General features: G+C 37.0%; 1 protein-coding gene across 4 annotated transcripts in view; it reads left to right on the top strand.

Moving 5' to 3' along the window:
* LOC129280633 (nucleoprotein TPR-like) overlaps positions 1-22999 on the top strand; it is a 70456-nt gene that overhangs the window by 13725 nt on the left and 33732 nt on the right. For 2 of the 4 annotated variants that reach the window (XM_064111870.1, XM_064111869.1), the window contains exons 9-28: positions 374-445; positions 5785-5879; positions 6558-6650; positions 7128-7232; positions 7829-7936; positions 8560-8690; positions 9275-9376; positions 9765-9921; positions 10520-10704; positions 11577-11655; positions 12230-12373; positions 12712-12885; positions 14162-14302; positions 16310-16493; positions 17325-17429; positions 19323-19472; positions 20622-20719; positions 21327-21461; positions 21908-21982; positions 22769-22846. In XM_064111870.1, the coding sequence (XP_063967940.1) occupies positions 374-445; positions 5785-5879; positions 6558-6650; positions 7128-7232; positions 7829-7936; positions 8560-8690; positions 9275-9376; positions 9765-9921; positions 10520-10704; positions 11577-11655; positions 12230-12373; positions 12712-12885; positions 14162-14302; positions 16310-16493; positions 17325-17429; positions 19323-19472; positions 20622-20719; positions 21327-21461; positions 21908-21982; positions 22769-22846 (2411 nt within the window). Of the gene's footprint in view, positions 1-373; positions 446-5784; positions 5880-6557; positions 6651-7127; positions 7233-7466; positions 7515-7828; positions 7937-8559; positions 8691-9274; positions 9377-9764; positions 9922-10519; positions 10705-11576; positions 11656-12229; positions 12374-12711; positions 12886-14161; positions 14303-16309; positions 16494-17324; positions 17430-19322; positions 19473-20621; positions 20720-21326; positions 21462-21907; positions 21983-22768; positions 22847-22999 lie in introns of those variants that run through there. The other 2 variants (XM_064111872.1, XM_064111871.1) reach the window with 1 other exon arrangement.

The following is a 22999-nucleotide window of genomic DNA, read 5'->3' as shown; positions in this document are numbered from 1 at the left end:
TTAGATTACTGATAAAGAGGATAATAGCAGGCATGATATTCTCCCAATTTAAATCAGAATTCCGAATTTTTTTAATCATTTTTTTTTTTTTTACTTTCTTTATTTTTTTAATTTTTTTTTTAACGTGAAATCCTTTGCCCAAGAACATTCTCATGCTGTTTTTTTTTTACTGCTTTTTAAAGTCAAATGATAAAACTTATCATGTAGACTCACCTTGAAAAATCACTTTTGATTTCTTTACTATGCAAGAGCTTGTAACTGCTTCGTACTTCGGTGGTGACTTAGCGATCCTTAGCCATTTTTCAGATTTTTTTTCAGATGGGAATATCATGCCTGTAATATACCTTAACATTTGATTTGTTTTCATTTTAAGGTGAGAAGATCAGTAAACTTGAGAGAGAGCTTGAAGATGCAAATGATCTCTTGGCTGCAGCTCGCAAGAGAGGTAATGTTTTATTCCTTATACTCTAGTTTATTTCTGACAGGGGTATTGTAATTGTTCATATTTAAACTAGGGTTATACTGTTTGAAGATGATGTAATTTATATGGTGGTACAGTTGTGTATCAGTGTTTCACCTTTTCAGAGTATTTGCTTTCAGAAATTAGTGATATTCTCAAAAGAGATCTGACTGAAGCTGTGATCCAAATCAATTGTTTAATGGGCATAGGCTAGCCCAAAATATGAATATTTGTTTTTACTGGAAAAGTAGCGAAAAAGAATCATTCACCATGAGAGATATACCGTTAAACTTGGGAATTGTCTTATATTTGGCTCACAATCCTTTGAGGTACACCAATTACATAATGAAACCGTGATGAATTAAATCTTGTTTTAGGAGAACAAAATATCCCTGTACCCCTTTGTCTTTCTGTGTGTGTGTGTGTGTGTGTATATCTGTCTCTCCCTCTCCTTTCATTACCTTGATTTTAGACATAAAGGCCCATATTCTGTAGTCGGGTTTAACTTAAACTCCTGTTTAAAGTTGTGGTTTAAGTATGGAAAGCCAATTCATACATAAATCACTAACAGTAGAGATATAATATTTCACCTCATTCGGCTCTCAAATCATTCATAATTGTGTAGGAAGTATAAATAGATGATTGTCTGCACCATCGATGAATCAGGAAAGAGCACAGTAAACATAAGAAAATACAATTTAATAAAAATGTTGACACTTTTGGCTTCCCATAATTTTAGCACAGAGTTAGACCATGGTCTACAGTGCCGGCCGCAGGAAACGTCACGCCCGAGCACGCAAACACCCTAGGGGGCTTTCGCGTCTAACCGAGGGTATTCAAGGGGAGCAGACTAGGGCGTTTAGCCGCGCCCACAGTTTCCTGCGTGCTCTATAATATTGGCTGTGCCCGCACTTATCCTAGGGTACCCTAGGGTACGTACATTGCATTATGTTTACATGTGCATGTACTTTGGTTATCTTGTGTTAGACCATTATGTTTTTAAACTAGCGTGATCGGAATCTATTGTAGATTATTATTTTTTTTTTAGATGTTATTTGTTTTCTTTTCTTTCATTTTTTTATTTATGTTTTCCCTTTTAATTCTTTTCCCTTATTCCTTCTTTCCCTTTCTTCCTTCCTTGCTTCCTTCCTGTTTTCTTCTGTCTTTGTTTCTTTCAAATAATGAAGGATTTCTTTTTCTTTCTTTCTCTTTTCCTCCATTTTTCTTACTTTTCTCTTTTCTCTCCTTATGTTTTTTTCTTTCACACATTTATTCATCTTTCCTTCCTTTATTTTAATCCTTTCTTTCTTTATTCATTTCAAGTAATGACGGAAACCGTTATCTGTCTTTTATTCTTTCTTTCATCCTTTTATTCAAACTTTTTTCCTTTTAAGTTTTCCTTATTTTTTCTTTCCTCTCAATTCATTTTTTGTTTCCTCATTTTTTTATCTTTTCTTTCTTCCGCTCACCCTCCCTTCCCCTTTCTTAATATATTTTGTTAACAAGTCTAACATTGTGTAGCCTTTTTGTTGATTTTTTGGCCTGGCTCGGTCGATCCGATGGTACATAGTCACCCTGGCTGGAACATCGAATTTATTATTTTTCATTTACCGCAATGAATCTAATCAATTAATCTAATTTGATGCATTATGTAAACTTTTTTAACTTACGCCTTACGTGGGAGACATACATGTATCATACAAACTTGTAAAAAAAAATAGGACACAATTGTGATTTAATGTCATGGAGATCAATTCTCTATCTTTTGGGATATGTTTTTTTCCATACGTACCCATTCCTCGCCCTTCAGCGTGAACTATACACCTAATCCCATCTCCTTATGAACAGTGTAAGAAACATTTGAAACATTCTTCGTTGAGTTTTAACGGGGTGCACAGGGTGGAATTAGGAAAGAAGAAAGAAAGGCATATCAACAACAAAAAAAGAATTAAAATAGATAAAAGACATTAATAAGCAGACTTGATTTTTTTGGTAAATCAAAATTGACAAGTTATTAACAGAGTGAATGTTAACAAACATTAATGGCAAACTTAAAATAAAACAGAATTATGAATATCAAGGGCATTTGCGAATTCTCATTATGTTAAAACAAACGTGCGGTCAATATTGGGATCGTCAATTCGTTGACATGGTTGATAAAACCCTAATAAAGGGAATGAAAGGTACGTGAAAACGAATACTAGTATGACCAAGATCATACAAATTAAAGTAGACGTGCAAAAAGCGAACACCGGCAAAACTGGTTGTGCTCATCGATTTGTTATTTGGTTCTTTTGTTATTGTCAACAGTCTGGTAGAGTCTTGCTCCCCGCCCACACCTTTGATCTCCTTTGATCACATCCGCTTCCCAATTTATGACAGGATGTTCATAGAAATGGGGGGGGGGGGGTTAATTTGTTGATGCGTTAACAACAATAAATGAGGATATTCTTTTCATTTCGGTTCAAATCGGGTCTCTAAAACCCTCACCCTATAAAAAGTATAAATTTACCTCAATGTAACAGATGGAACAGATTTATCTTTTTGCTAAAACATCTGATTACATTACCTGCTCTCTATTGCGGTCTTTAATTTATATTGGTAGATATTCGAATTGGGAAGAGATGAAAGTGGTGGAAATAATAAAGGAGAAGAATGAAGAGGATGAGAAAAATGAAGAGGGGTTCCAGCTTCATGATGAGAACAACGCATATATTTCGCGCAATTTTATACAAAATTATAGATGGGATTAAAACGAATATTAATATCCCTGATACACATACACGATGATAATAACACGAATAATTGACGTCGAAGTAAAGATTAAACTATCATATTTACGAACTGCGGTTTTATATTGATAGATTAGTCGGACATCAATTAAAGTTATAAACATTTTTTTTAATTTTTTTATTTCAGTAAAGCAAGACTTTCCTTCGAAATAATATTTTGTTATATGAATTGGAAATGATAAAACCAAGTCACAACTTGGTATAATACAGAATTCAGTGTTATATGGCAGCTAAAAATAATAATACATGACATTTGTAAAGCGCACTTTCCATCTTGATTGGATGCTCAATGCGCTTCAGAGCAAAGCAACAAAAGCTATTTACATAATGTAACTATTTAATTTTTTTTAGCACATTTAGCTTCAATGTTTAAACACATACCCAAGTAAAAGTATGTTTTCGAAAGATACTATGACGTAGTGTGTGAAATGGGTACTTAACGAGTTAATTATCACTTGCCGACAAACCAAGAATGGAGCTATACAAAACATTCTTATCTTTTGTTAAGAGTTTTGGTGGGTGCTCACGCAAACGCTAACTATCAAACCTAACAATTCTTTTCGGGGAACAAAGGAGTTAGTCAAGCCAAGTTAAAGAATGAAAGCCCCGTCCCGGTTCACCTCTATATAGTCGAAAATCCTTTTAATCATCACGCGTGAGCATTACTGAGTAAAACAAGTTTCATATTTAAGTACTGCAGAACTATAGGGTATCCATATTACCATGAAACAATAAGCCCCCTCTATTTTCTCTTTCTCCCCTTTCCCCTTCTTTTCTTCGCTCCCTTCTCCTCTCACTTTTTCTATTTTCCTTCTCATTTTCCCTCCATCCCTTCCTTTTTGCCTTTTTCTTTCTTCTTTCTTGAATGAGCGTATGTTAATTCGGGACAAGTTTTTAATTGATGCAACGAGAGCAGGAAATTGTGAGCATGGTGAGAGAAAATAATTACAAAATTGAGCGCAAGAATGTTCAATACTTGTCATCAGCGTAAAAATGGGCAGATGCGAGTTAGTAAAGTATTTTCTGACATGGAATACTGGACAATTTCCCAAATTTTTCTTCCCGCTTTCTCTCTTTTCCTCTACTTTTTCTTAAGTCCCTCTTCTTTTGTCCCCTGTACTTCTTACCGTTTCCTGCACACTTCCTGCTCTTCCCTCCTCCGCTTTTTTACTCCATTTTATTATGTCTCCCTTCTTCATTTTATTTAATTTCCCCCTCCTTATCCTTCTCTCTTTCTCATCTAGTTTCCTTTTCTCCTTTCCCTCTTTTCTTTCTGTCTCACCTTCCCTTTTTTCATCCCCTCTGTTTTCTTCTCCATTTCACCTTTTCCTTATTTCTTTTCTTTACCCCCTCTCCCTCTTTCGCCTCTATGCCCCCCCCCTCTATTTTCTCTTTCTCCCCTTTCCCCGTCTCTCACTTTTTCTATTTCTCTCATCTCTTTCCTTCTCGTCTTCAATCCATCCCTTCCTTTTCGCCTTTTCTTTCATTTTTGCTTTCTTCTTCTCCCTTTTATCTGTATCTCGTAGATCCGCGCCTGAAAGGCATGTCAGGGTATATAAAAAAGGATGACCATGCAGGGAAAGAATAGAGTAAATAGTTCTAGGACGACCACCGGAATGTAGGGTCAACATCGACAAATACCTGCTCCTTCGTCAGAAACTCATTTACGATCACGACTAACCATGTCAGTGAATGAAATAATGGACACCACGGGAAGAATATTCATAGGAAAGGACCCTTTACGCTGGTGCCAGTGTGTAATCGAACACATTAAGTCATTCGGCGAAAAAGCCTAAAATCCCAGTTATCAACCCAAACTTTGTAATTTTCATAACAGATTTTATCCACGATAAATGATCGAAAACTTATGCTTGATATGAGATAAAAATCACATGCAGTCTTGAACGAATGTGTCAAATCAGACCTCTTCTTTCGACCAAGAATGCACGGCCGAACATCCTAGGGAAACACCCTAGGATAGACGCGGGCACTACCCTCGGGCGCTCCCCTAGGGCACTCATGTCCTAGGGGAGCGGACGCGGGCGTCTTCCCTCGTCCGCTCCCCTCAAATGTCCGCTACGGGCTACCGCGTTCGCCCTAGGGGGCACTGTGACGTTTCCCGAGGCCGGCACTGTAAGTTAAACCTGCTATCAGAATATGGGCCACTGTATAGAAGACTTATTACCCCCTCTGCATCCTCTTTGAACTTGTCCTCAGCTGTTGTCTACAATTATTCCATGCATGTGTAGGTTAGGACTTGTTATAGGAATTCTGTGTGTGGGTCAAAACAGTTACATTTTGTTTTCCATGCCTTCTCTAATATATTAATGCATTTATACAACTTCAGTAGTAGATCATTCCACAGTTGGACTACTCACTGGAAGAAGTAGTTTTTCCTCCAGTAAAGAATGAGCTCATAGTTTGGCTGGGTTTGGAGAATGGCTGGTTTCTCATTCATTCTTATTTTCTTTTATTTCCCATATATATAAATCTTTCTATTTCTTTTATTCTTCATTTGTTTTCCATGTCAAGGTGTAGCACCTATGTCTGATGAGGAGTTGAGTAACCTGTGCCCCACCGCCGCCGCAGCAAGTTCCTTCATCAAGTCAGGCATGACGCTCACAGAGGTAACAAAAGCAAAGTAACGCAATGACCACATTGTTGTGTATAACTCACATAGACATTGCTCAGGGATCCTCCTGGTTCCAGTATGAAATGGATTGTTAAACACTAAAAATAACCGGAAAGGGGGGGGGGGGGTAATGCTGTTACACTTGTTGGCATTAAAAAAGAATTGAGACTTAGGGGGTGTTGTAAGAAAATATTTGCAATCAATCGCAAATATTCTGTTGCAATTTAACAATTGATTGATCACTTTTAACTATATAAAATCAGATTACACTCCTTGTTTCATGGAGCAGATTAGCAATCAATCGCAAATTTACAATTAATTGCACGGCATATGCTTGATTTTGGGAACGAAAATAGACTTGCAATGCCCCATTAGTGTCTTTGTGACTTGTTTCTGTTACATCTTGCGCATATTTCAAAATCTTTTTTAGAATACAATCAATGATATACATAAAAGAACTATAAATGGTACAGAAAATGGAAAAGCCAGCAGACACCATTGACCCCTTAAAGGCAGGGCTCCCAAGTATCATGATGAATATGATAATAAATGAATAGGAAGGAAAGGAGAGAGTATATCCATCTTTCCCATAACTGTTCTTTCGTCTTAACCTTTTATATCTTTCATCTTTGTTTCTTAATTTACCAGTCTTATTCTTCCCCTGTTTCTACAGATTTACAGCCAGTATGTGAGGACATCAGACGAGCTGATGATGGAGAAGCAAGAAAATCAAAGACTCAATATGTACATGGATCAGATTCTTGCGGTATGTAGTGTTCTTAGTCTCAGTAACCAGTGATATTAATATATCATTTAGTGGGCTGTTACAACTTCATATCTCATAATTGAAAAAAAATATGAGGATGGGTCAGAGAAACCTGTATTTTAGAATTACAGCAGTTGTGGCAACATCATACTGTCTGACAACAGTCTCCATATTCATGGAGAAAACTCGCTCCTGGCAAAAGAAGGTTGCTGCTTATGTTATAAATATTTAAAACCTTTAGAAGATAGCACAGAAAAAGCTTGATTTTAGAGTCTTGATATAATTAGCAACCAATTTCCGTTGTTGCATGGCAAGAATGCAAAATTTAAAATTTGAATGGAAAAATGCTGTTCCAATCATGTGTTTTTCTTATAAGAGAACTTTGGCAATGGAGGTTTTGCTTCCCAGCAGTAATGCAATACCGTCCTTGCCAACCTTTTTTTAGTTCCATACAAAACTTTGTTTTCTATTCTGTAGGAGATTGAGGAGAAGGCACCAGTTCTACAGAAGCAGAGAGAAGACTATGAACAAGCGTTGGAAACAGTCACTCAACTATCATCCAAACTAGAGGCAGCCATGTTGGTAAGCCCCTTGATTATATTGGAAGCCATCTTGGTCATCCCATAATTTGTATCCCACTAATACTTGTATAAACATTTTTAGCCCTGTATTCAGCATTAAGAACAGTCGCTCAATTATCTTCCGAACTAGTAGCAGCCACGTCGATACGCACCCTTATCCTATTGGAAGCCATGTGTTCGTCATCCCACACTTTGTATCCCATGATTGAATACTCATATGAACCTGTAACATGCCTTAGGAACAGTCACTTAACTATCATCCAAACTAGAGGCAGCCATGTTGGTATGCCACTAGATCGTATTGGAAGCCATCTTGGTCATCCCATACTTTGTATCCCATATACTCATATGAATGTCTTTGCGCCCGTAACAAAAAGTTCAGTGAGTGATTGTGGGACTGATGCTTATGATTGAATATCATCAACTCCAACTGATAATCCAAGTTTTCATAGGAATACCATAGCCTTGGGTAACGGTTGATTCTGTTGAAATGGATTATTCCTTGTCAATATTTGTATTATAAAAAAACTTAAATTCCATTGGTATTTCATTATTCCATTGGCATACTTGTGACATTTTTTTGTTTTTTATTTATAGGAGGGTGAGCAGTTTAGAATCAACGTGGACGACTCGGAGCGTAGAGTGAGCCATCTAGGACGAGATAATGTCAGGCTGAAGCAGAAAAACACTGACCTAAGCCAACAGGTAGAATCGTTATCCGTATAATGTTTTTTAACAATGATGTAAGGGGAGAGCAGCTATATTGTTATGCCACAATAAACTTGAATAGTAGGCGTGTAATTTGGTGACAGATTTTTCACGGGAATCTTTTGGAAAGGATGCATCATGGCGTAGTGGTTCTGACTCGCGTCTCTTAATCTGAGTGTCGAGGGTTTGAATCCTACTCCAGGTATTTGTTTTTCAACAAGAAATTAATCCATTTTGTGCTGCACTCAACCCAGGTGAGGTAAATGGGGACCTGACAGGAAGTCTTAATAGGCAATAGCACATAATGACAGCTCTGCTAAAGCCTGGGTAATTATGGTACATTATTGTAGAGTACTTGGAGACTTGATAAAGTAAGTGATGAGTGCTGTATAAGCAACTTGTTATTGTTTTCTGCAATGATTGATCTCTTTCGATATTGTCCATTGTTCGTCAGGTGCGTGAGGTATCGGAAGCCAGGGGTAGTCCCATCCAGGTCCCTGATAAGTTGAATGTGTCTTCAAACAATATCTCTAGCTCTTGTCAAGTCATTTCAGATTTCACTTTCATTCCTTTACATTGCGAGCAATAATTGATCTTCAGCATTGTCCATTGTCCTTCAGGTGCGTGTGTTGGTGCGTGAGGTATCGGAAGCCAGGGGAGGTCCCATCCAAGCCCCAGATCAGATGGATGTGTCTTCAAGCGATATCTCCAGCTCATCTCAAGTCATCTCAGATACGCTCGTCTCTTTCAGGTGAGCTGTTGGCAATATCAAGAGATCATCTCTGATGATTTCTGAAGAATTTTTTAAAATGATTTGACAGAGGTTCATTTCACAGCTGAAACATGCATACATGTACCTACTCAGAAAATGTAGCCTGCATATGCAAGAAATGGGATGACATATTTATAAACCACCCATCATAGTGCATTATAGCCTATAAATTAGGTGATGGCTGAAGATGTCTTTCCAGCAAATGTAAGTCAAATGTGGCAAGACCACATAAGGTGGATGCCATCTATACTCTCTCATCTTGCTTTATTTGATACAAATGTCATGAGACATTATTTGTAGTGGATGCTCCACTTTCCTTTATAGTCAGACATATTCTTACGCGTAGCATGGTGAGGGCCGGAAATCATATTTTCCATACTGCAGCAAATAAATGACTGGCCTGTCACATAACATTTAACTGTCTCTAAACGCTCTATCTTTACCTACGTGATTATTTTCGTTGTTAATCCTTCAAAAGAGTGGTTTTAACTCTTGATTCCTTTCATCCTCTGAACACCAATTTCTTGAGTGATATGTATTTTTTTTCTGTTGCTCTTTGATAGATCTGTTGAAGAGCTACAGCAGCAGAATGAACGCTTGCTTGGTGTTGTAAGAGACCTTAGTGAGAAACAGGAGAAAGAAGAATCGGAGACGCTGCAATCAAAGTAAGCTATTTCCATTTTCTATTGATTATTTATCCTCCTCCTCCTCCCCTCCCTTCCCTTCCCCTCCCATCAACCTTCCCCCTCCTTCTCCCCTACCCCTCTTCCCTCTCCCCTCCCTTCCCTCCTTTCCCCCCTCCCCTCTTCCCCCTTCCCCTCCCTTCCCTCCTTCTTTCCCCTCCCCTCTTCCCCTTCCCTCTCCTCCCCTTTTCCTCCTTTCTGCTCCTCCTCTGTATCATACAATAATCACCATCATTATCCCCATCATCGTCACCATCATCATCGTCTTCATCCTCCCCTCCTCTTCCTCATCATTATCTTATGATTGTATCTTGCATGAAATTGACTATAAATTATCTTAACATTTCCAATTCTCTTTATTCATTCATAGGACCGCCGATTTGAAGAAACAACTTGATGAAGCCATAGAGGAGCTTGATGACATGAGGTCAGCAAGGTCACGGCAGACTGAAATGGTAGAATCCATTGTGAGACAGAGGGACATGTATAGAGTATTGTTAGCACAGACTGGAGCTTCACCCCCACCAGTAAGTGTATGCTTCTAAACTTATGGTGGTAAATCCGTTGCTTATTGAAAATGGGTACTCCCTTGACAGGTCATGGTGTAGTGATTCAGACTCTCGCCTTGTAATCAGAGGGTCTTGTGATGTTATAGCCCGGAGCAATAGTGGCCGTAGCAAATGTTGGGTCACCGTGTTTGTTTCCCACTGCTGCCTAGCGCCTGTTGGCAAGGCGTCAATCCACATGTCGCCGCTCTCCATATATAGGGGGAGCATTGCAGTCAGGTGGTTATGACTTGTGCCTTTCTTCCAGAGGGTCATGGATTCAAATCCAAGCCATAGTGTTATTGCCTTCCGCATTGTGCTGCATTGGACCCAGGAGCAGTGTATGGGTTCCTGAAAGGGAAAAGCAAACACAGTATGATAATCTCGTACAAATAAATACAGTAAACAATAACAAAACATAAAAAGAGGAATGAGAATGTTCTGATGTCCTGAAATGTGCAAAAAATGTATTACGGAGAAATGCAAACATTGAATCCTAGTATCAAGAATTTAGAGATAACTGAGGGTGTTATTATTTCATTTTAATTTTCATTTCTACTCATTTATTACTTTTTCTCAGCTGCCCACATCACCCTTCACCACACCCAACCAGAAGAGTCCACACAAGAAGAGCCCTCTTGTGACGACGGCCAGCCAGAAGAGTCCGGGGCTTCTGTTGCCTAGCGACCAAGAAACAAAGAAGGCCTTCGATACCCTACAGACTGAGTTTGATACTTATAGGAAAGAGAAGGGCGTAAACGAGAAGTAAGATTTTTAACCAATTTGTGGCTCCATTATGCAAAGAGATGCATTTGAAAGTTGTTGGGGATTATGCTAATTACTGCATAATTCATAATTGTAGAGCACATACAGACTGCAGATAAAGTAAGAGTTCGGTGCTGGGTCACCTATTGCATGTAGCATGTAATGTCACAGGAATCGATGATTTCTTTTTTAGCTGATAGCAATACATGGTATGTTGTTTGTTTCTTGCCATTCTCGTAAATATCACATCCTTTCTGTTAAAAAAAAAGAAAAAAGATGTGGGTGTCCCCGTAAAATTGGAAATTATAATGGTGCACCCCATACAATAATTTCATTGCGCACCCTTTAATTGGGAGTGATTGCCTTTTATTTGCTTGTCAAATTTTTCGGACAAGTTCGCACCCCGTAAAAGTCTGACTCTAGATCTGCACCTATTGATCATACTGTCTTGTTTTTTAATGATACAGTTTAATGCCAGTTGTGGTAACGATCTCAAAATTAGTTCAAACACAATCCAATAAAATGGCCATCCAAGTTTTTGTATGTATAAATAGAAAATATGTGACAAATGGCTCTGGAAGAAAATGTGTAATTGCTGAGATATGAGCAAAATAAGCACAAAATTCCATCAAATTTCGGGTATTTTTCCAAGCAGTAATAATACACATATGCTATTTTGTGTTAGTGATCATCAGAATTATCAGTTTTCAGCAAAGATTTCATGATTTCACAAAGATAAGTTTACATTGATGTCCAGGATCTAGATCTATGATAATATGGTGACAATTAACCTTGATTTAAATGACTTTCTCATGAAATAATTATTTGCTGCAACTACTTTCTTTTACGTTTAATAATTTCGTTCATTGTAGGATGCTGAATGATCGGTTGGAGACATTGAGAAAAGAGCTATCAGATTTCCGAGTGCAGAACACCAAACTCTCATCACAGGTAAACCATAAATACTTTTGGTGTTTAGTGTTAGGTCAGTTTTTACCTGAGCACAGCACCAAACCTAAAATGAAGCTGGTCCTTGGTTGAACCTCATTAGGTGTTGAGCAGTAAATAATGTGATTTGGTGTTAGTGTTAGTCGGTTTCTACCTCAATATAGCACCACACTTATTAAAGTGAAGCTGGTCCTTGTGTGATATCTGGTGTTAAGCTAGCAATCATTTGGATAATGTAATTTTTGTGAAAATACATCTTGGTCATGTTGTGTTTGAGCTAGGGAAGGCAATATGAATTGTGCTTCCAAAACCAGGACCAACACTGAACTTTAAACTAGTTTTTAATTAAACTTTGATCTTATTCTTAATCGTGCTTCTGTCTTGCTTTTGTAAAAGAAAAATTATAAAAATTATTTTAGAGGGCTTAGAAATAATGTGTATGTCAGTGCATTTCATTTCTTTTCCTTTACAAGTGATAATTGCTTCTTTAATTGATCCATGAATAAGAACTATGTATGTCAGCTTATTGCATTCAAAACATACTGAATGGTAAATCTCCTTATTTGTGTCTATCTAGTTGGACTTTTCAAGTGAACGCTACAACGTCTTACAGTCCAACGTGGAGGGATACAAGAAAGAGATAGCAGCACTTGCAGATAAGAATCAGAAGTTCTCCAGCCAAGTTGTAACACTTCAACAATCTGCTAGTTCAATTACACAGGTATGGTAGATGTAAATGTCGCAATCTGTTTACTGGAGATATGGGTGGGTGTAATCTGTAGAATCAAATGGTCTTTTGATCAGGTGCAATCATAAGATAAATTCAAAATCTCTCTTATGAATTTTTTTTAGACATTAGTATCTCTTCAAACCTTAATTCTCATTCCAATTAACTTATTGTTATAACTCTGTGTTTTTTTGTTTTTTTTATTATTCCATATAGCTGGACTTGTGTAATATGCACTGTAAAAAGGGCCTAGCATTATTACTGTTATTTACATTGACAATGTAATTCATTTAATTAAAAAAATGGGTTGTAAAATCTCTTTTTTTTTGCAGGACATGTTAGCTGCCCAGGAGAAGCTGAATAAGGCCGAGGTAGAGGCAAGAAACTTGAAAGATGAAAATAAACTTCTGAAGGAGATGGAGATCCGTCTGACTCAAGAGAAAGAATCTATGCTGAGAGAGCATAAGAATCAAGGTCTATTTCTTACTAATCTACAACAGATTCAGGTAATTGACTTGTCTGTGGTAGAATAGGATTGCGGTGATGTTGGTGATGATGAGAATGATGATGGTGGATGGTGGGGGATTATTTTCAATTGGTCTAATACCAATTTGTCCAATTGCCAACTCCTCTACTATTATTTGGTCTACCATCATTTCGTCCACTATCCACATGGTCCAATAGCCATTTAGTCCATATACCATTTGGACTAATTAGACTAAGTGCTAATTGGGCAAAATGAATGAAAATGAAATAGGTATTGGACCACCTGGTTATGATACGAAATGGTCATAGATGAATTGGTGATTAGACGAAGTGATGATTGGACGAAATGGTTGATAGAAGAAATGTTGATGGATCTTGATGGCATTAGACTTAATGGAATTAGACCATATGATAAGTGGACGAGTTGGCAATAGATGCATTGGCAATTTACCGATGATGGTCACCGTAGGTGATGATGGTGGTTACTGGTGGTGGTGATGGTGGTTGGTGGTATTGATGTTGGTGGTGGTTATGTTGGGTGATGATGATGATGGCAATAGCTGGAGATGATGAGGATTGGTGGTGGTGATGAAGTCGGTTAGTGATAATGGTTGTTGTAGTGGTTTGGGATGATGAAGATGGTAGTTGTTGGGGAGGATGATGATGCTTGGCAGTTATGCAGATGGTTTGGAGATAATGGTTGTAGCAGTGGTTAGGATGATGAATGACGGTTGGAGGTCATTATGAAGGTCATTGGTGATGAAGGTTGTGATGATGATAGGGCTTGCGATGATGGGGAGGATGATGATTAGGGTTGCTGGGATGTTGGTGGTGAGGTAAATTGCCAATTCGTCTGCTGCCAACTCGTATACTCACCATATTGACTACCTTCATTTAGTCTAATGCCATTTCGTCCATCAACATTTTGTCTAACAACCATTTGGTCCAATCATCACTTCATCTTATCACCAGTTCGTTTATGACCATTTCATCTCATAACGAGTTGGTCTAATGTCTTTTTTTATTTTCATTCATTTTGCCTATTAGATATTTAGTCTAATGAGACCAAATGGTATATGGACTAAATGGCTATTGGGCCAACGGTTATTAGACGAAATGGTGAGTGAACAAAATGGCAATTAGACCATGTGGCTGTTGGATGAACTGATGGTTAGATCAAATGATAGTAGATGAGTTGGCAATTGGATGAATTGGCATCAGACCAAATGAAAATAAACTGGTGGTGATTCGTTCTGGAATCGTCAATGACATGATTGTTTCCATTTGTTTGTTCAGAATAATCTTGAAAGATCCGAGTTCGAGTCGAAGACTAGAATGACCAATCAGCTTGAGGCAATGGAGAGAGAGCTTTCTTTGGTCAGGAGAAAACTGGACGGAGAGACTGACCAACATCAGAACGTTCTCAAATCATGGATGGTAAGGCAATCTCTGTTTGGAAGAATGACCTGGTGGGTGTTTCATAATGCTGTTTGTAAGTTACTTAACTCACGACGGGTGACCCTTTCTCGTGATAAATGATATATCCCTGTGTAGCTGACTTAGTACCCAAGAACATGTTCCAGTCATGCCAGAAGTACTGCATTAAATTATTTGTAACTTAATGAAGAGTTTATGAAATACCATTGAAATGTGACTTTCTCATGGTTTTGATGTAATTTTCAATGTTCTGCTAGTTTAAGGACGTTCCACAGTTATGTTTATGCGCATTATGATCTGCGCATAGTTTACACTCTGCGCGCTGACGTCACAATGGATGAACAGGTGATTAATTAGCTGCGGGTATGAGCTGATTTTTCTAATCTTTTGCACTTTAACTGCAGATCCGATGCGTTATTTCATGAAGCAAAAAAATTGAATTATTCCATGGACCATTCAAAAAAAAAATGTCTACAATTTCAAAATACTTTACTCTGCAGTGCTGCCAAGAATCACGAATATTACCGCCAGTTTGTATAAATGGTAGAGTGGTTTTGATTTTTCTTCACATAGATACAAAGCATTCGGCGCATTTTTGGTGTTTTAAAAAGCACATTTGCTCTAATAAAAATGCTGATAGTTTAAAAACAAGCACATGAACCCCTATTTTTTAATGTTTGTACCTCTTAGGAATACCATCTTCTACAACTCTGCAAATTTTGGTGAAAATGACATGGATTTTTAATAAAGTGCAGCATTTATTGTACTTTTGTAGTTTGTTACTGAAATTTCACATTTTTAGATTGGGATTTTGTTATCTTTTACGCCATTTTTAAGAATTGACAGTGCTGTTAAACTTAAAATTGCAAACAAATAGCACTATAAATAGATTCTCCATTCTAACGATACAATTATTAATTCTCTTGCGAAATTTGATGACTTTTTCATGTATTTTGACTGAGTAATAGAGGTTTAAACTCATTGTAGTAATCTTGGGCGGTCTAAAAATGCCAAATTCTTTTGAATGCGCAATTCTTAAGAACATCAATTTGAGTGAACTTTGAAGCTCTATAGCAAAAAATCAAGCACATGGACCTATGTTAATTTTTGCATATTTCGAATATTAAGGTTCTAAAGTATCTATGTGCAAAGTTTGGTGAAGATGACATGGATTTCACCTTAACTGTGGAACGTCCTTAAGTTTTCTCACATATGCGAATCAAATTGAATTTACAATTTCTTATTTTCATGCAATGAATGACCTAATTAATAAGGAATGATAAGAAAAAAGGTCATTTCAAATTTCATTTCTGATTTATTTTTTTACTTGATTTACTTTTTTTGTATGATTGTTCCTTTTTTTAAATTTCCGAGTATGTATTATATACAGCGCGCAACACTAGCGCCGGTCCCGACCGGTAAATATCACGTCCGGGCCAGTTGCATGAAAAGAACAAGTAAATCTTGCCTCTGAGCACATGTTTTAAATGGTGAATTGTCAAGGTTTCAAGTAGAGTCATTTCACCGATCTCACTACAACAGGCTGGCGATTGTTACGTTGAGACAAATTTTTAAAAATACTCTTTTTTTTTTGTGTAAAAAAATACATTTTTTCCTTCTAAGAATACTTTTTGTTGTTGTAGAAGGTTGGCAGGTCTGCATAAACGACATCATAAACAGCATAACAAATATGGAGGTCATGCTAAACAGGCTGCTGTCAGCGAGGACCTGCTTTTTTGATATATTATCCAAGAAAAGTTTTCTGAATAATGATAATATGAAAATTATTAATCAGACTCAACAGGAGATGAAACAAAGTAAAGTAAGGCATGTAAACCAAATTTTATAGTAGATAGAACTTAATATTTTTTTTACCAATGTCGATTTTATCTCACAAGAAATGACCATACGTACTTTTAAAATACTTAATGGTTTAGAATTTAGAAGAATACCTTTAATCTTCAGAAGAATATCCTATACTGTAATCTTGAAACTGATTTTTTTTAGGGGAAAGTACAAGACCTTCAGAGGCAGCTGAACTCAGAGCTCAGTTCCCATCAGAGAACCCGGAATGACCTTGCCAAGATGAGAAATGACCTCCAGAATGTACGACAACAGGCCGCCTCCACCGACGGTCAGCTCGTAGTACTTCAGGTCAAACTGGAATCTGCAATCAAGGAGAAAAATGATGGTTTGTTGCTTGTTCTATTACTCTGTACTCATTTTTGATTTGTTATCATGGTTTTCACAATTTTGGCTCTTGTAATGGTTTTCATTGAAAAAGTGAAGTTAACTCAAAATGTCAAGAAAAACAGACATACCTATAAAGGAGTTCTAAAAACGCGGAACTACAAAGGAAAAACGCCTTGTAATACATAAATCATATTGACTCTGTTATGTATTCCATTTATGCTAGCCCCGGCCACATTATTTACCTGTATGATATAGTTATGTTGTACATGTATGTTTAGTTCTTTTATATGTACATTTTTTTATTTGTAATTTTGTGATTTTCTGTATGGTTTTTAATGTGAAATAAACGAAACAAAATTTAAACCGCTTGATAAATATATATAGTTTGGTATTTGTAAGCCTATGAAAGAAATCCCAGCTCAGGGCTGCCAAGTCTCCAATTGTCAGGGGGGGACTCGAAAATCAACTGATTTTCCAGCGAAAAAACGACAGATTTTCAGCATCTCCCTGAGTCTTACATTGATTTCTTTAATTGAAATGTGTATGATCGAGAAGGATCTCCATCCTTCCTCAGTAGATTCCCTTGAAAAGTGAATATTAAAGTGGGCAGCTCTGTTATATAATGCCTGCTAAATATGCATATATACATGTACATGTACTCACAAGTTCTTATGAACTTTTCAGTAGTTTTCCTTTTTTCTCTTTTACATGTAATTTTCATTCTTTTACATATTGTATATTGTTTTTATTATACTGGTGAGAAAATAAATAAATTGAACTTGAATTGAACTTGAACATCTCTTGATTGAAAACCTGATTTTCTTTGTAGCTGTCACAGCCTTGGAGCAGACTGATGGTGGGGTCACTTCAGTGAGTGAAACCGAGCTGAAGGAAGTCAACAACAAACTAAGAATGGCTGAAAATCAAATCAAGAGTAAGTATCCCTTCATCTACTGTACTTTTCATTATGTACCTTTATTTTTTATATTCAGTATACATTGGGTGATTTCAAGTTCGGTGTTGGTGTTAAAAGCACAATTTAGATTGGTTCCCTAAGAAAGGATACCAAAAATATTGCTTGGCGGGTGGTATGTGAATTTCAAAATGAAATTCACATGTCCCAAATGTTTAGTATCTGCTCTTTAATGATACACCTCAATCAAAGAAAATGGTTTAGCAGTAACAAAGTTCTGTTTCTCGACCATTGCTTGAATTTCAATGATTTTATGAAATGAAGTCGTTTACAGGCTAGCCATTGGACTTTATACTCGGCACAATTTTATTGACGATAAGCCATGTAATAAAGTTATGTGGTACCCATGCCATATCTGTGAAAACGCATAATTTGTTTAATGAAATCATGGAAATAGGATTACATATATATCCTTAGTTATGAAATAATAATAAATGTGATTTCTAAGGTGCCAAATCCACTTTAATCTAAATGCTCAAGGTGCACAGGTGAAAAGAGAGAAACAAAACAGCATCAAATTATGAATTTGCAGAGTTCTTCAAATAAGTCTTCACTTTTACTTTAACCCTAAACTGGCCGGGGGGGGGGGGTTGAATCAACCCCCCCCTCAACATTTTCTGCGATCATTCCGCCGCGCGACATTTTTTTACTGCGCCACTCGCAGAGTTTATACTTTTAAGTCTCGCGCATCTTTTGAGACCAAATTTACAACGCCCAGGTACGCGGTTCCGAAATTACGCAACATTTTGTAAGTGCGTGTCAGACCATAAATTGTTCCAAAACGTGATTTTGTGTACAAAGTCAATGCAAATTGAGTTTTCTCATCTTATTCATAAAGATATGATTATTTTTACTTTAAACAGCTGAAAACAATTGATTTTAGCATAATTATGCTTCAAAAAGGTTGTGCAATAAATCTGGTGAAAAAAACAAAGAAAAACAAAAGGTTGAAAAACAAAGATATACATAAGAAATTCATAAAACAATAAAATACATAAGAAATTGATTTCCAAACCGAAGTTTTTTTCAATTGCCATTGTTAAGAATGCTACAAAGACTATTTTTACCAAAAATTAGCATTCTAGGAGCTTTATTTAGTGAATTAGAGCAAAAAGTATGATTTATGCATAAATTAGCATAATTAATTCATATGAAATAAAATCTCATTATTTTGGAAAAAAAAAGCCTGGCCTAGTTAGGGTTAAATGCTTCAAGGGAGGTTGGTATCTCGGATCTGTTTAGGGAGGGAATTCCAGAGTGAGTCCCCAGCATGAACAAAAGCTCTTTTCCCTCATTTAGTATTATACAAATAGCGAAATAGGCATGAGTGCGAAGGTGCGGGATTTCGCATGAGGTGAAAGAAAGATGCTCTATTTAACGAGGCATTAGCTGAGTAGAATAGAGTGTCTCTTTCTTTCACTGAATGCGAAATCTCGCACCATTGCACGGATAAGAATATTCACTATTTGTGTTGTACAACGCCTTGGACTTTAGCGAAAATATGAAAATACTAGGCTTTACGTGTATTTCACCTTCATTTCTTATTGAGTGCAATTAATTAAATCGTATTGGGACGTCATCTCCTAAAGCCGTGCAACGGTACATTTTGGATGGTACGGTCGTGTGTGCAACGGTATGAATGTTTGACATTCAGCCTCCCATTTGTTCGCATACAACAAGTTAAGTAGGCATTGTACAATACATTTTAGAAGCAAAAGAAATCAAGAGATTTAGGGTATACCTGTTAATATACCTGAGTCAGAACAATGGACACAATGAAATACACATAGAAGAATCTTGAATAGGACATGTTCATGTACATATATGACTGGTGACCATTTCTCCCTCCACCAGTCCTACGGGAGCAAATGAAGAAGCTGCAGGAGCAGAGGGCCCACTACCAGTCTATCAGCAAGTCGGTCGAGCAGAACATGAAGGAGCAGAATGAAGCGAGCGAGACGTTCAAGACCACGATGGAAAAGAGGTTGCAAGAAGTAACGCAAGGTAAGGATCAGTGTGGTAATACAATGATAATAATAATAATAATGAATTGGACTTGTGTAGCACCAAATCCGCCCTGTAGATTGCTCAAGGTGCGTTTCAAGAAATTTTAAAGAATATTAAGAACAATTGAACAGAAGTTTTAACCCTAAGAGTTGCGGCTTGTAGATTTCATCGCACACTACTCCCGTGCAAATATTTGTGGCACTCGGGCAATCAGCGGCCAAGATTTCAGGGGAAGAGGGCGGAATATGCTCACCTCCCCCTCCCCTTTGCCGCTCGATGGGTCTAAATAACCCGACTCTATTATGGTTAAGGGTTTTTTAAGTTCCAGAATTAAAACACCTTTTAATGTCTTCAGGAAGGCTGTTCCATAGAGGATTAGAGGGAAAATGTTCTTTACCCCAGGTTTTTGAAACTTTAGGGGTGACAAGAGAACTGGAAGTGGAGGACCCTGAGGATCTTGAGGGGTGTAGCTTTGAATTGATGTAATGAGGTACTGTGGAGAAGAACCATTCACATAGTGGAAAGTTAATGACAAAAATGATATATTTTACAGGGAGTCAGTGTAAGGATAGCAAAATAGGAGTTACATACATGTATGAGTGCGTCAAGCCTACCACATGTTCTTATGAATTTCAGGGATTTAATTGTTGATTATACATGTATATTATTGCAGTCATTTTAACATCTTTCGGCTTTCTATGATTTTAGCACGTAGTCAGACCATGGTTTAAAGTTGAATTGAACTTCAGAATACAAACTATGATGTATTTGTACAGTAAAATCATGATCAGGGCCCCGTCTTACAAAGAGTTACGATTGATCCATTAAATCGTAACTCTATGGAAATCCATCAGTGTCATAATTTTTTCTACAGGAAGTTTGAACAATGTCCTTAAAAAACAGAGAGAAGCATAGTGAATTTTCAAGAAAACAATGAATGCATGAATATACATCATACATGTAGTTCAAAAATATTTTGAACAAACATGCATAAGAGATGTTGGCGTTGTCGGCCGTCCATAGTTGTGATTGATCGGATCAATCACAACTCTTTGTAAGACGGGGCCCCTGCATTCACTTTAACTAATGTTAGCTAGCTCCACTGCTATGAGTTGTATCTTTTTCTCCCTTTGCTTTTAACTCTAGAACGTGACGATCTCCACAAAGAGGTTACGGAACTCAGGAAGGATCGAGAGGAGAAAGAATCAGAGAATAAAGAGCTCCATGTTGCTGTGCAGACTCAGGTACTTTGAATGAAATACGTTTACTTGGTCTATAAGCACACATGTCGGCATATAGACATGGACCCACTTAGTCTAGTATCAGTTTGGTCTAATTGTTGTTTAGTCTACCCTACACATGGTCTAATAGTCAGTCTAATCCCCATTTAGTTTATTTCCCAGATGGTCTAATTTTCACTTCCACCACCAGCATGGCTACACTCATTTGGTCTACAATCAATTTGATACAATTAATGTTTGCTCTAACATTAACATACGTGGGCTGGCATTGAGGCCTAACATCAAATGGTTAGAAGACAAACTGAATGGAAGAAAGCAAGGATTTGCCCATGTAATAATGCATGCAATGAACCAACTGTGATTATGGGTGATTACTTTGAGAAAAATGTTTTAAATGCATTACCCTAAAAGCTGATCAATATATCATTGAAACACTAAAAGATATACCTTCAATTAACTCAAATTTATTGGTTTAATATTTGTTTCTCAAAAGATAAGAAAGTTGCGTTTTCTTTTTACAATATACCTTGTATGAATTGACTTTAAGATTTAATATTTGATAGAATTTGAGACAGAATTGCAGAGATTTTCCTGCTTTCTATGTTACCAGACTGCAGAACTGCGTCGTAACCTGGCCAATCTACAGGATGAGCTGAAGGAGGCCCTCGCTAGGCAGAAAGAAGCAGAGGCTAAGGAACTCACTGCACGACAGGATAGTCAAACTCAAGCCAAAGTCGCCGAGGAGGTCAGTTAAGAGTTTTGATATGAATCAGGATAAATTTCGGATATTTTTATCAAGATGTCTATTACTAAACAAAAATGGTGCTGTGTAACCTTTATATACCATTATTTTAATTTACACTTATTGCCCAGTTACTAGTACTTGTCACAGATGTTTCTTTCTATATGATCATACTTGCCTTGTGTTTTCATTCAATTCTGTTCTACTTATATTGATGCCTTATCCTGTGTTCACAGTGAGCAACTTGTCATTTTGTAGCCACCTTTCCTTTCATTTTCCAACCCCTTTTCTGGCCCATTTAAAAATCAGCTGGAAAGCAGTGAACTTTGACCATTTAGATTTCTCCTTAGAGATATGTTCATGAAATTGCCACAAAATGGCAAATTTTATGAAGTTGCTTAGTCTGTTCTCTGTGGTTGATCTATAATATTTTTCTTGTCACATTTCAGATGCAAGATAAATATGAGAGGGAATTCCTCTTACACGCTGCTGACATGAAACAGCTCGTCACTGTCAAAGAACAAGTAAGTGAAATTCTATTTAAACTCAATCTTTTATACAATGTAACAGATTCAGATCTTTTTCACCAAGTAACAGAAAAAAATCGATGAAAACTTATACTAGCACAACAAAGCACAGTTCATTTTTATATTGGGGCAGACATGCATGTATATAATGATACAAATTTTGCAATATATGCTCGTATCTCACGTCATATACTTGTCATACGTAACTTTTACGAACAGTTCAATGACCTAGCCCCCAACAAGATAGCATTATTTGTCCCTATAGCTTGCCCCCTTCCACATTCTTTTTCTCCGATATCTAAATATCAAGGAAAAAACATGATGGCTTCAGAATAAAAGATTTTGGATTTACCCAAGGGTCGTTGCAAGAAAATATCTGCTATCAATGCAAATTTCTGTTGTACTTTCATGACTGATAAATCAATTTTAGCTATAATAGCCAATCAGTTAATACCCATGTTGCAAGATGCAGCAGCCCATTTTGTGAAGAGTTATCGTACAGCTTTTGTAACTTTGCCATGATTATATGGCAACTACTTTGGCAACATGGCTCAGCATCTAATCACAGTCAAGGATCCCACAGAGGCGAAGTTAGAATTATAGTTTTAAGCCTATGAAACAAATCCCAGATCAGCAATTGATTGCAAATTTGAAATTATTTTACAAGATGTATGATTGATTTCAGGTCTGAACTGTATTTTGTAATAGATGATTAGTTTCTTGCATTGCCCTGTTAGTATTTTATTGTTGTTTGTTTACTAAGTTCTCTTTCATTTCTTGCAGCTCGCCAGTCACAACAGTAAAATGGCAGAGGTAGAGGAGGTTGCTAAGAAGTTGCAAACTTCACTCGATTCATCAGAGGTAAGGTTGCTCTGAAGTACAAATTGGAAATGAATTGATTAGAATTTCTGACTTGCTTTACATTATACTTGATGTCAGGGAAAAAACCTCTTCTTTGATTCATCAGAGGTAAGGTTGCTCTGAAGTACAAATTGGAAATGAATTGATTAGAAT

The sequence above is a fragment of the Lytechinus pictus genome, chromosome 17 (assembly GCF_037042905.1).
Source record: "Lytechinus pictus isolate F3 Inbred chromosome 17, Lp3.0, whole genome shotgun sequence".
In the NCBI taxonomy this organism is placed as follows: Eukaryota; Metazoa; Echinodermata; class Echinoidea; order Temnopleuroida; family Toxopneustidae; genus Lytechinus; species Lytechinus pictus.
This window is presented reverse-complemented; position numbering and strand designations above follow the sequence as displayed.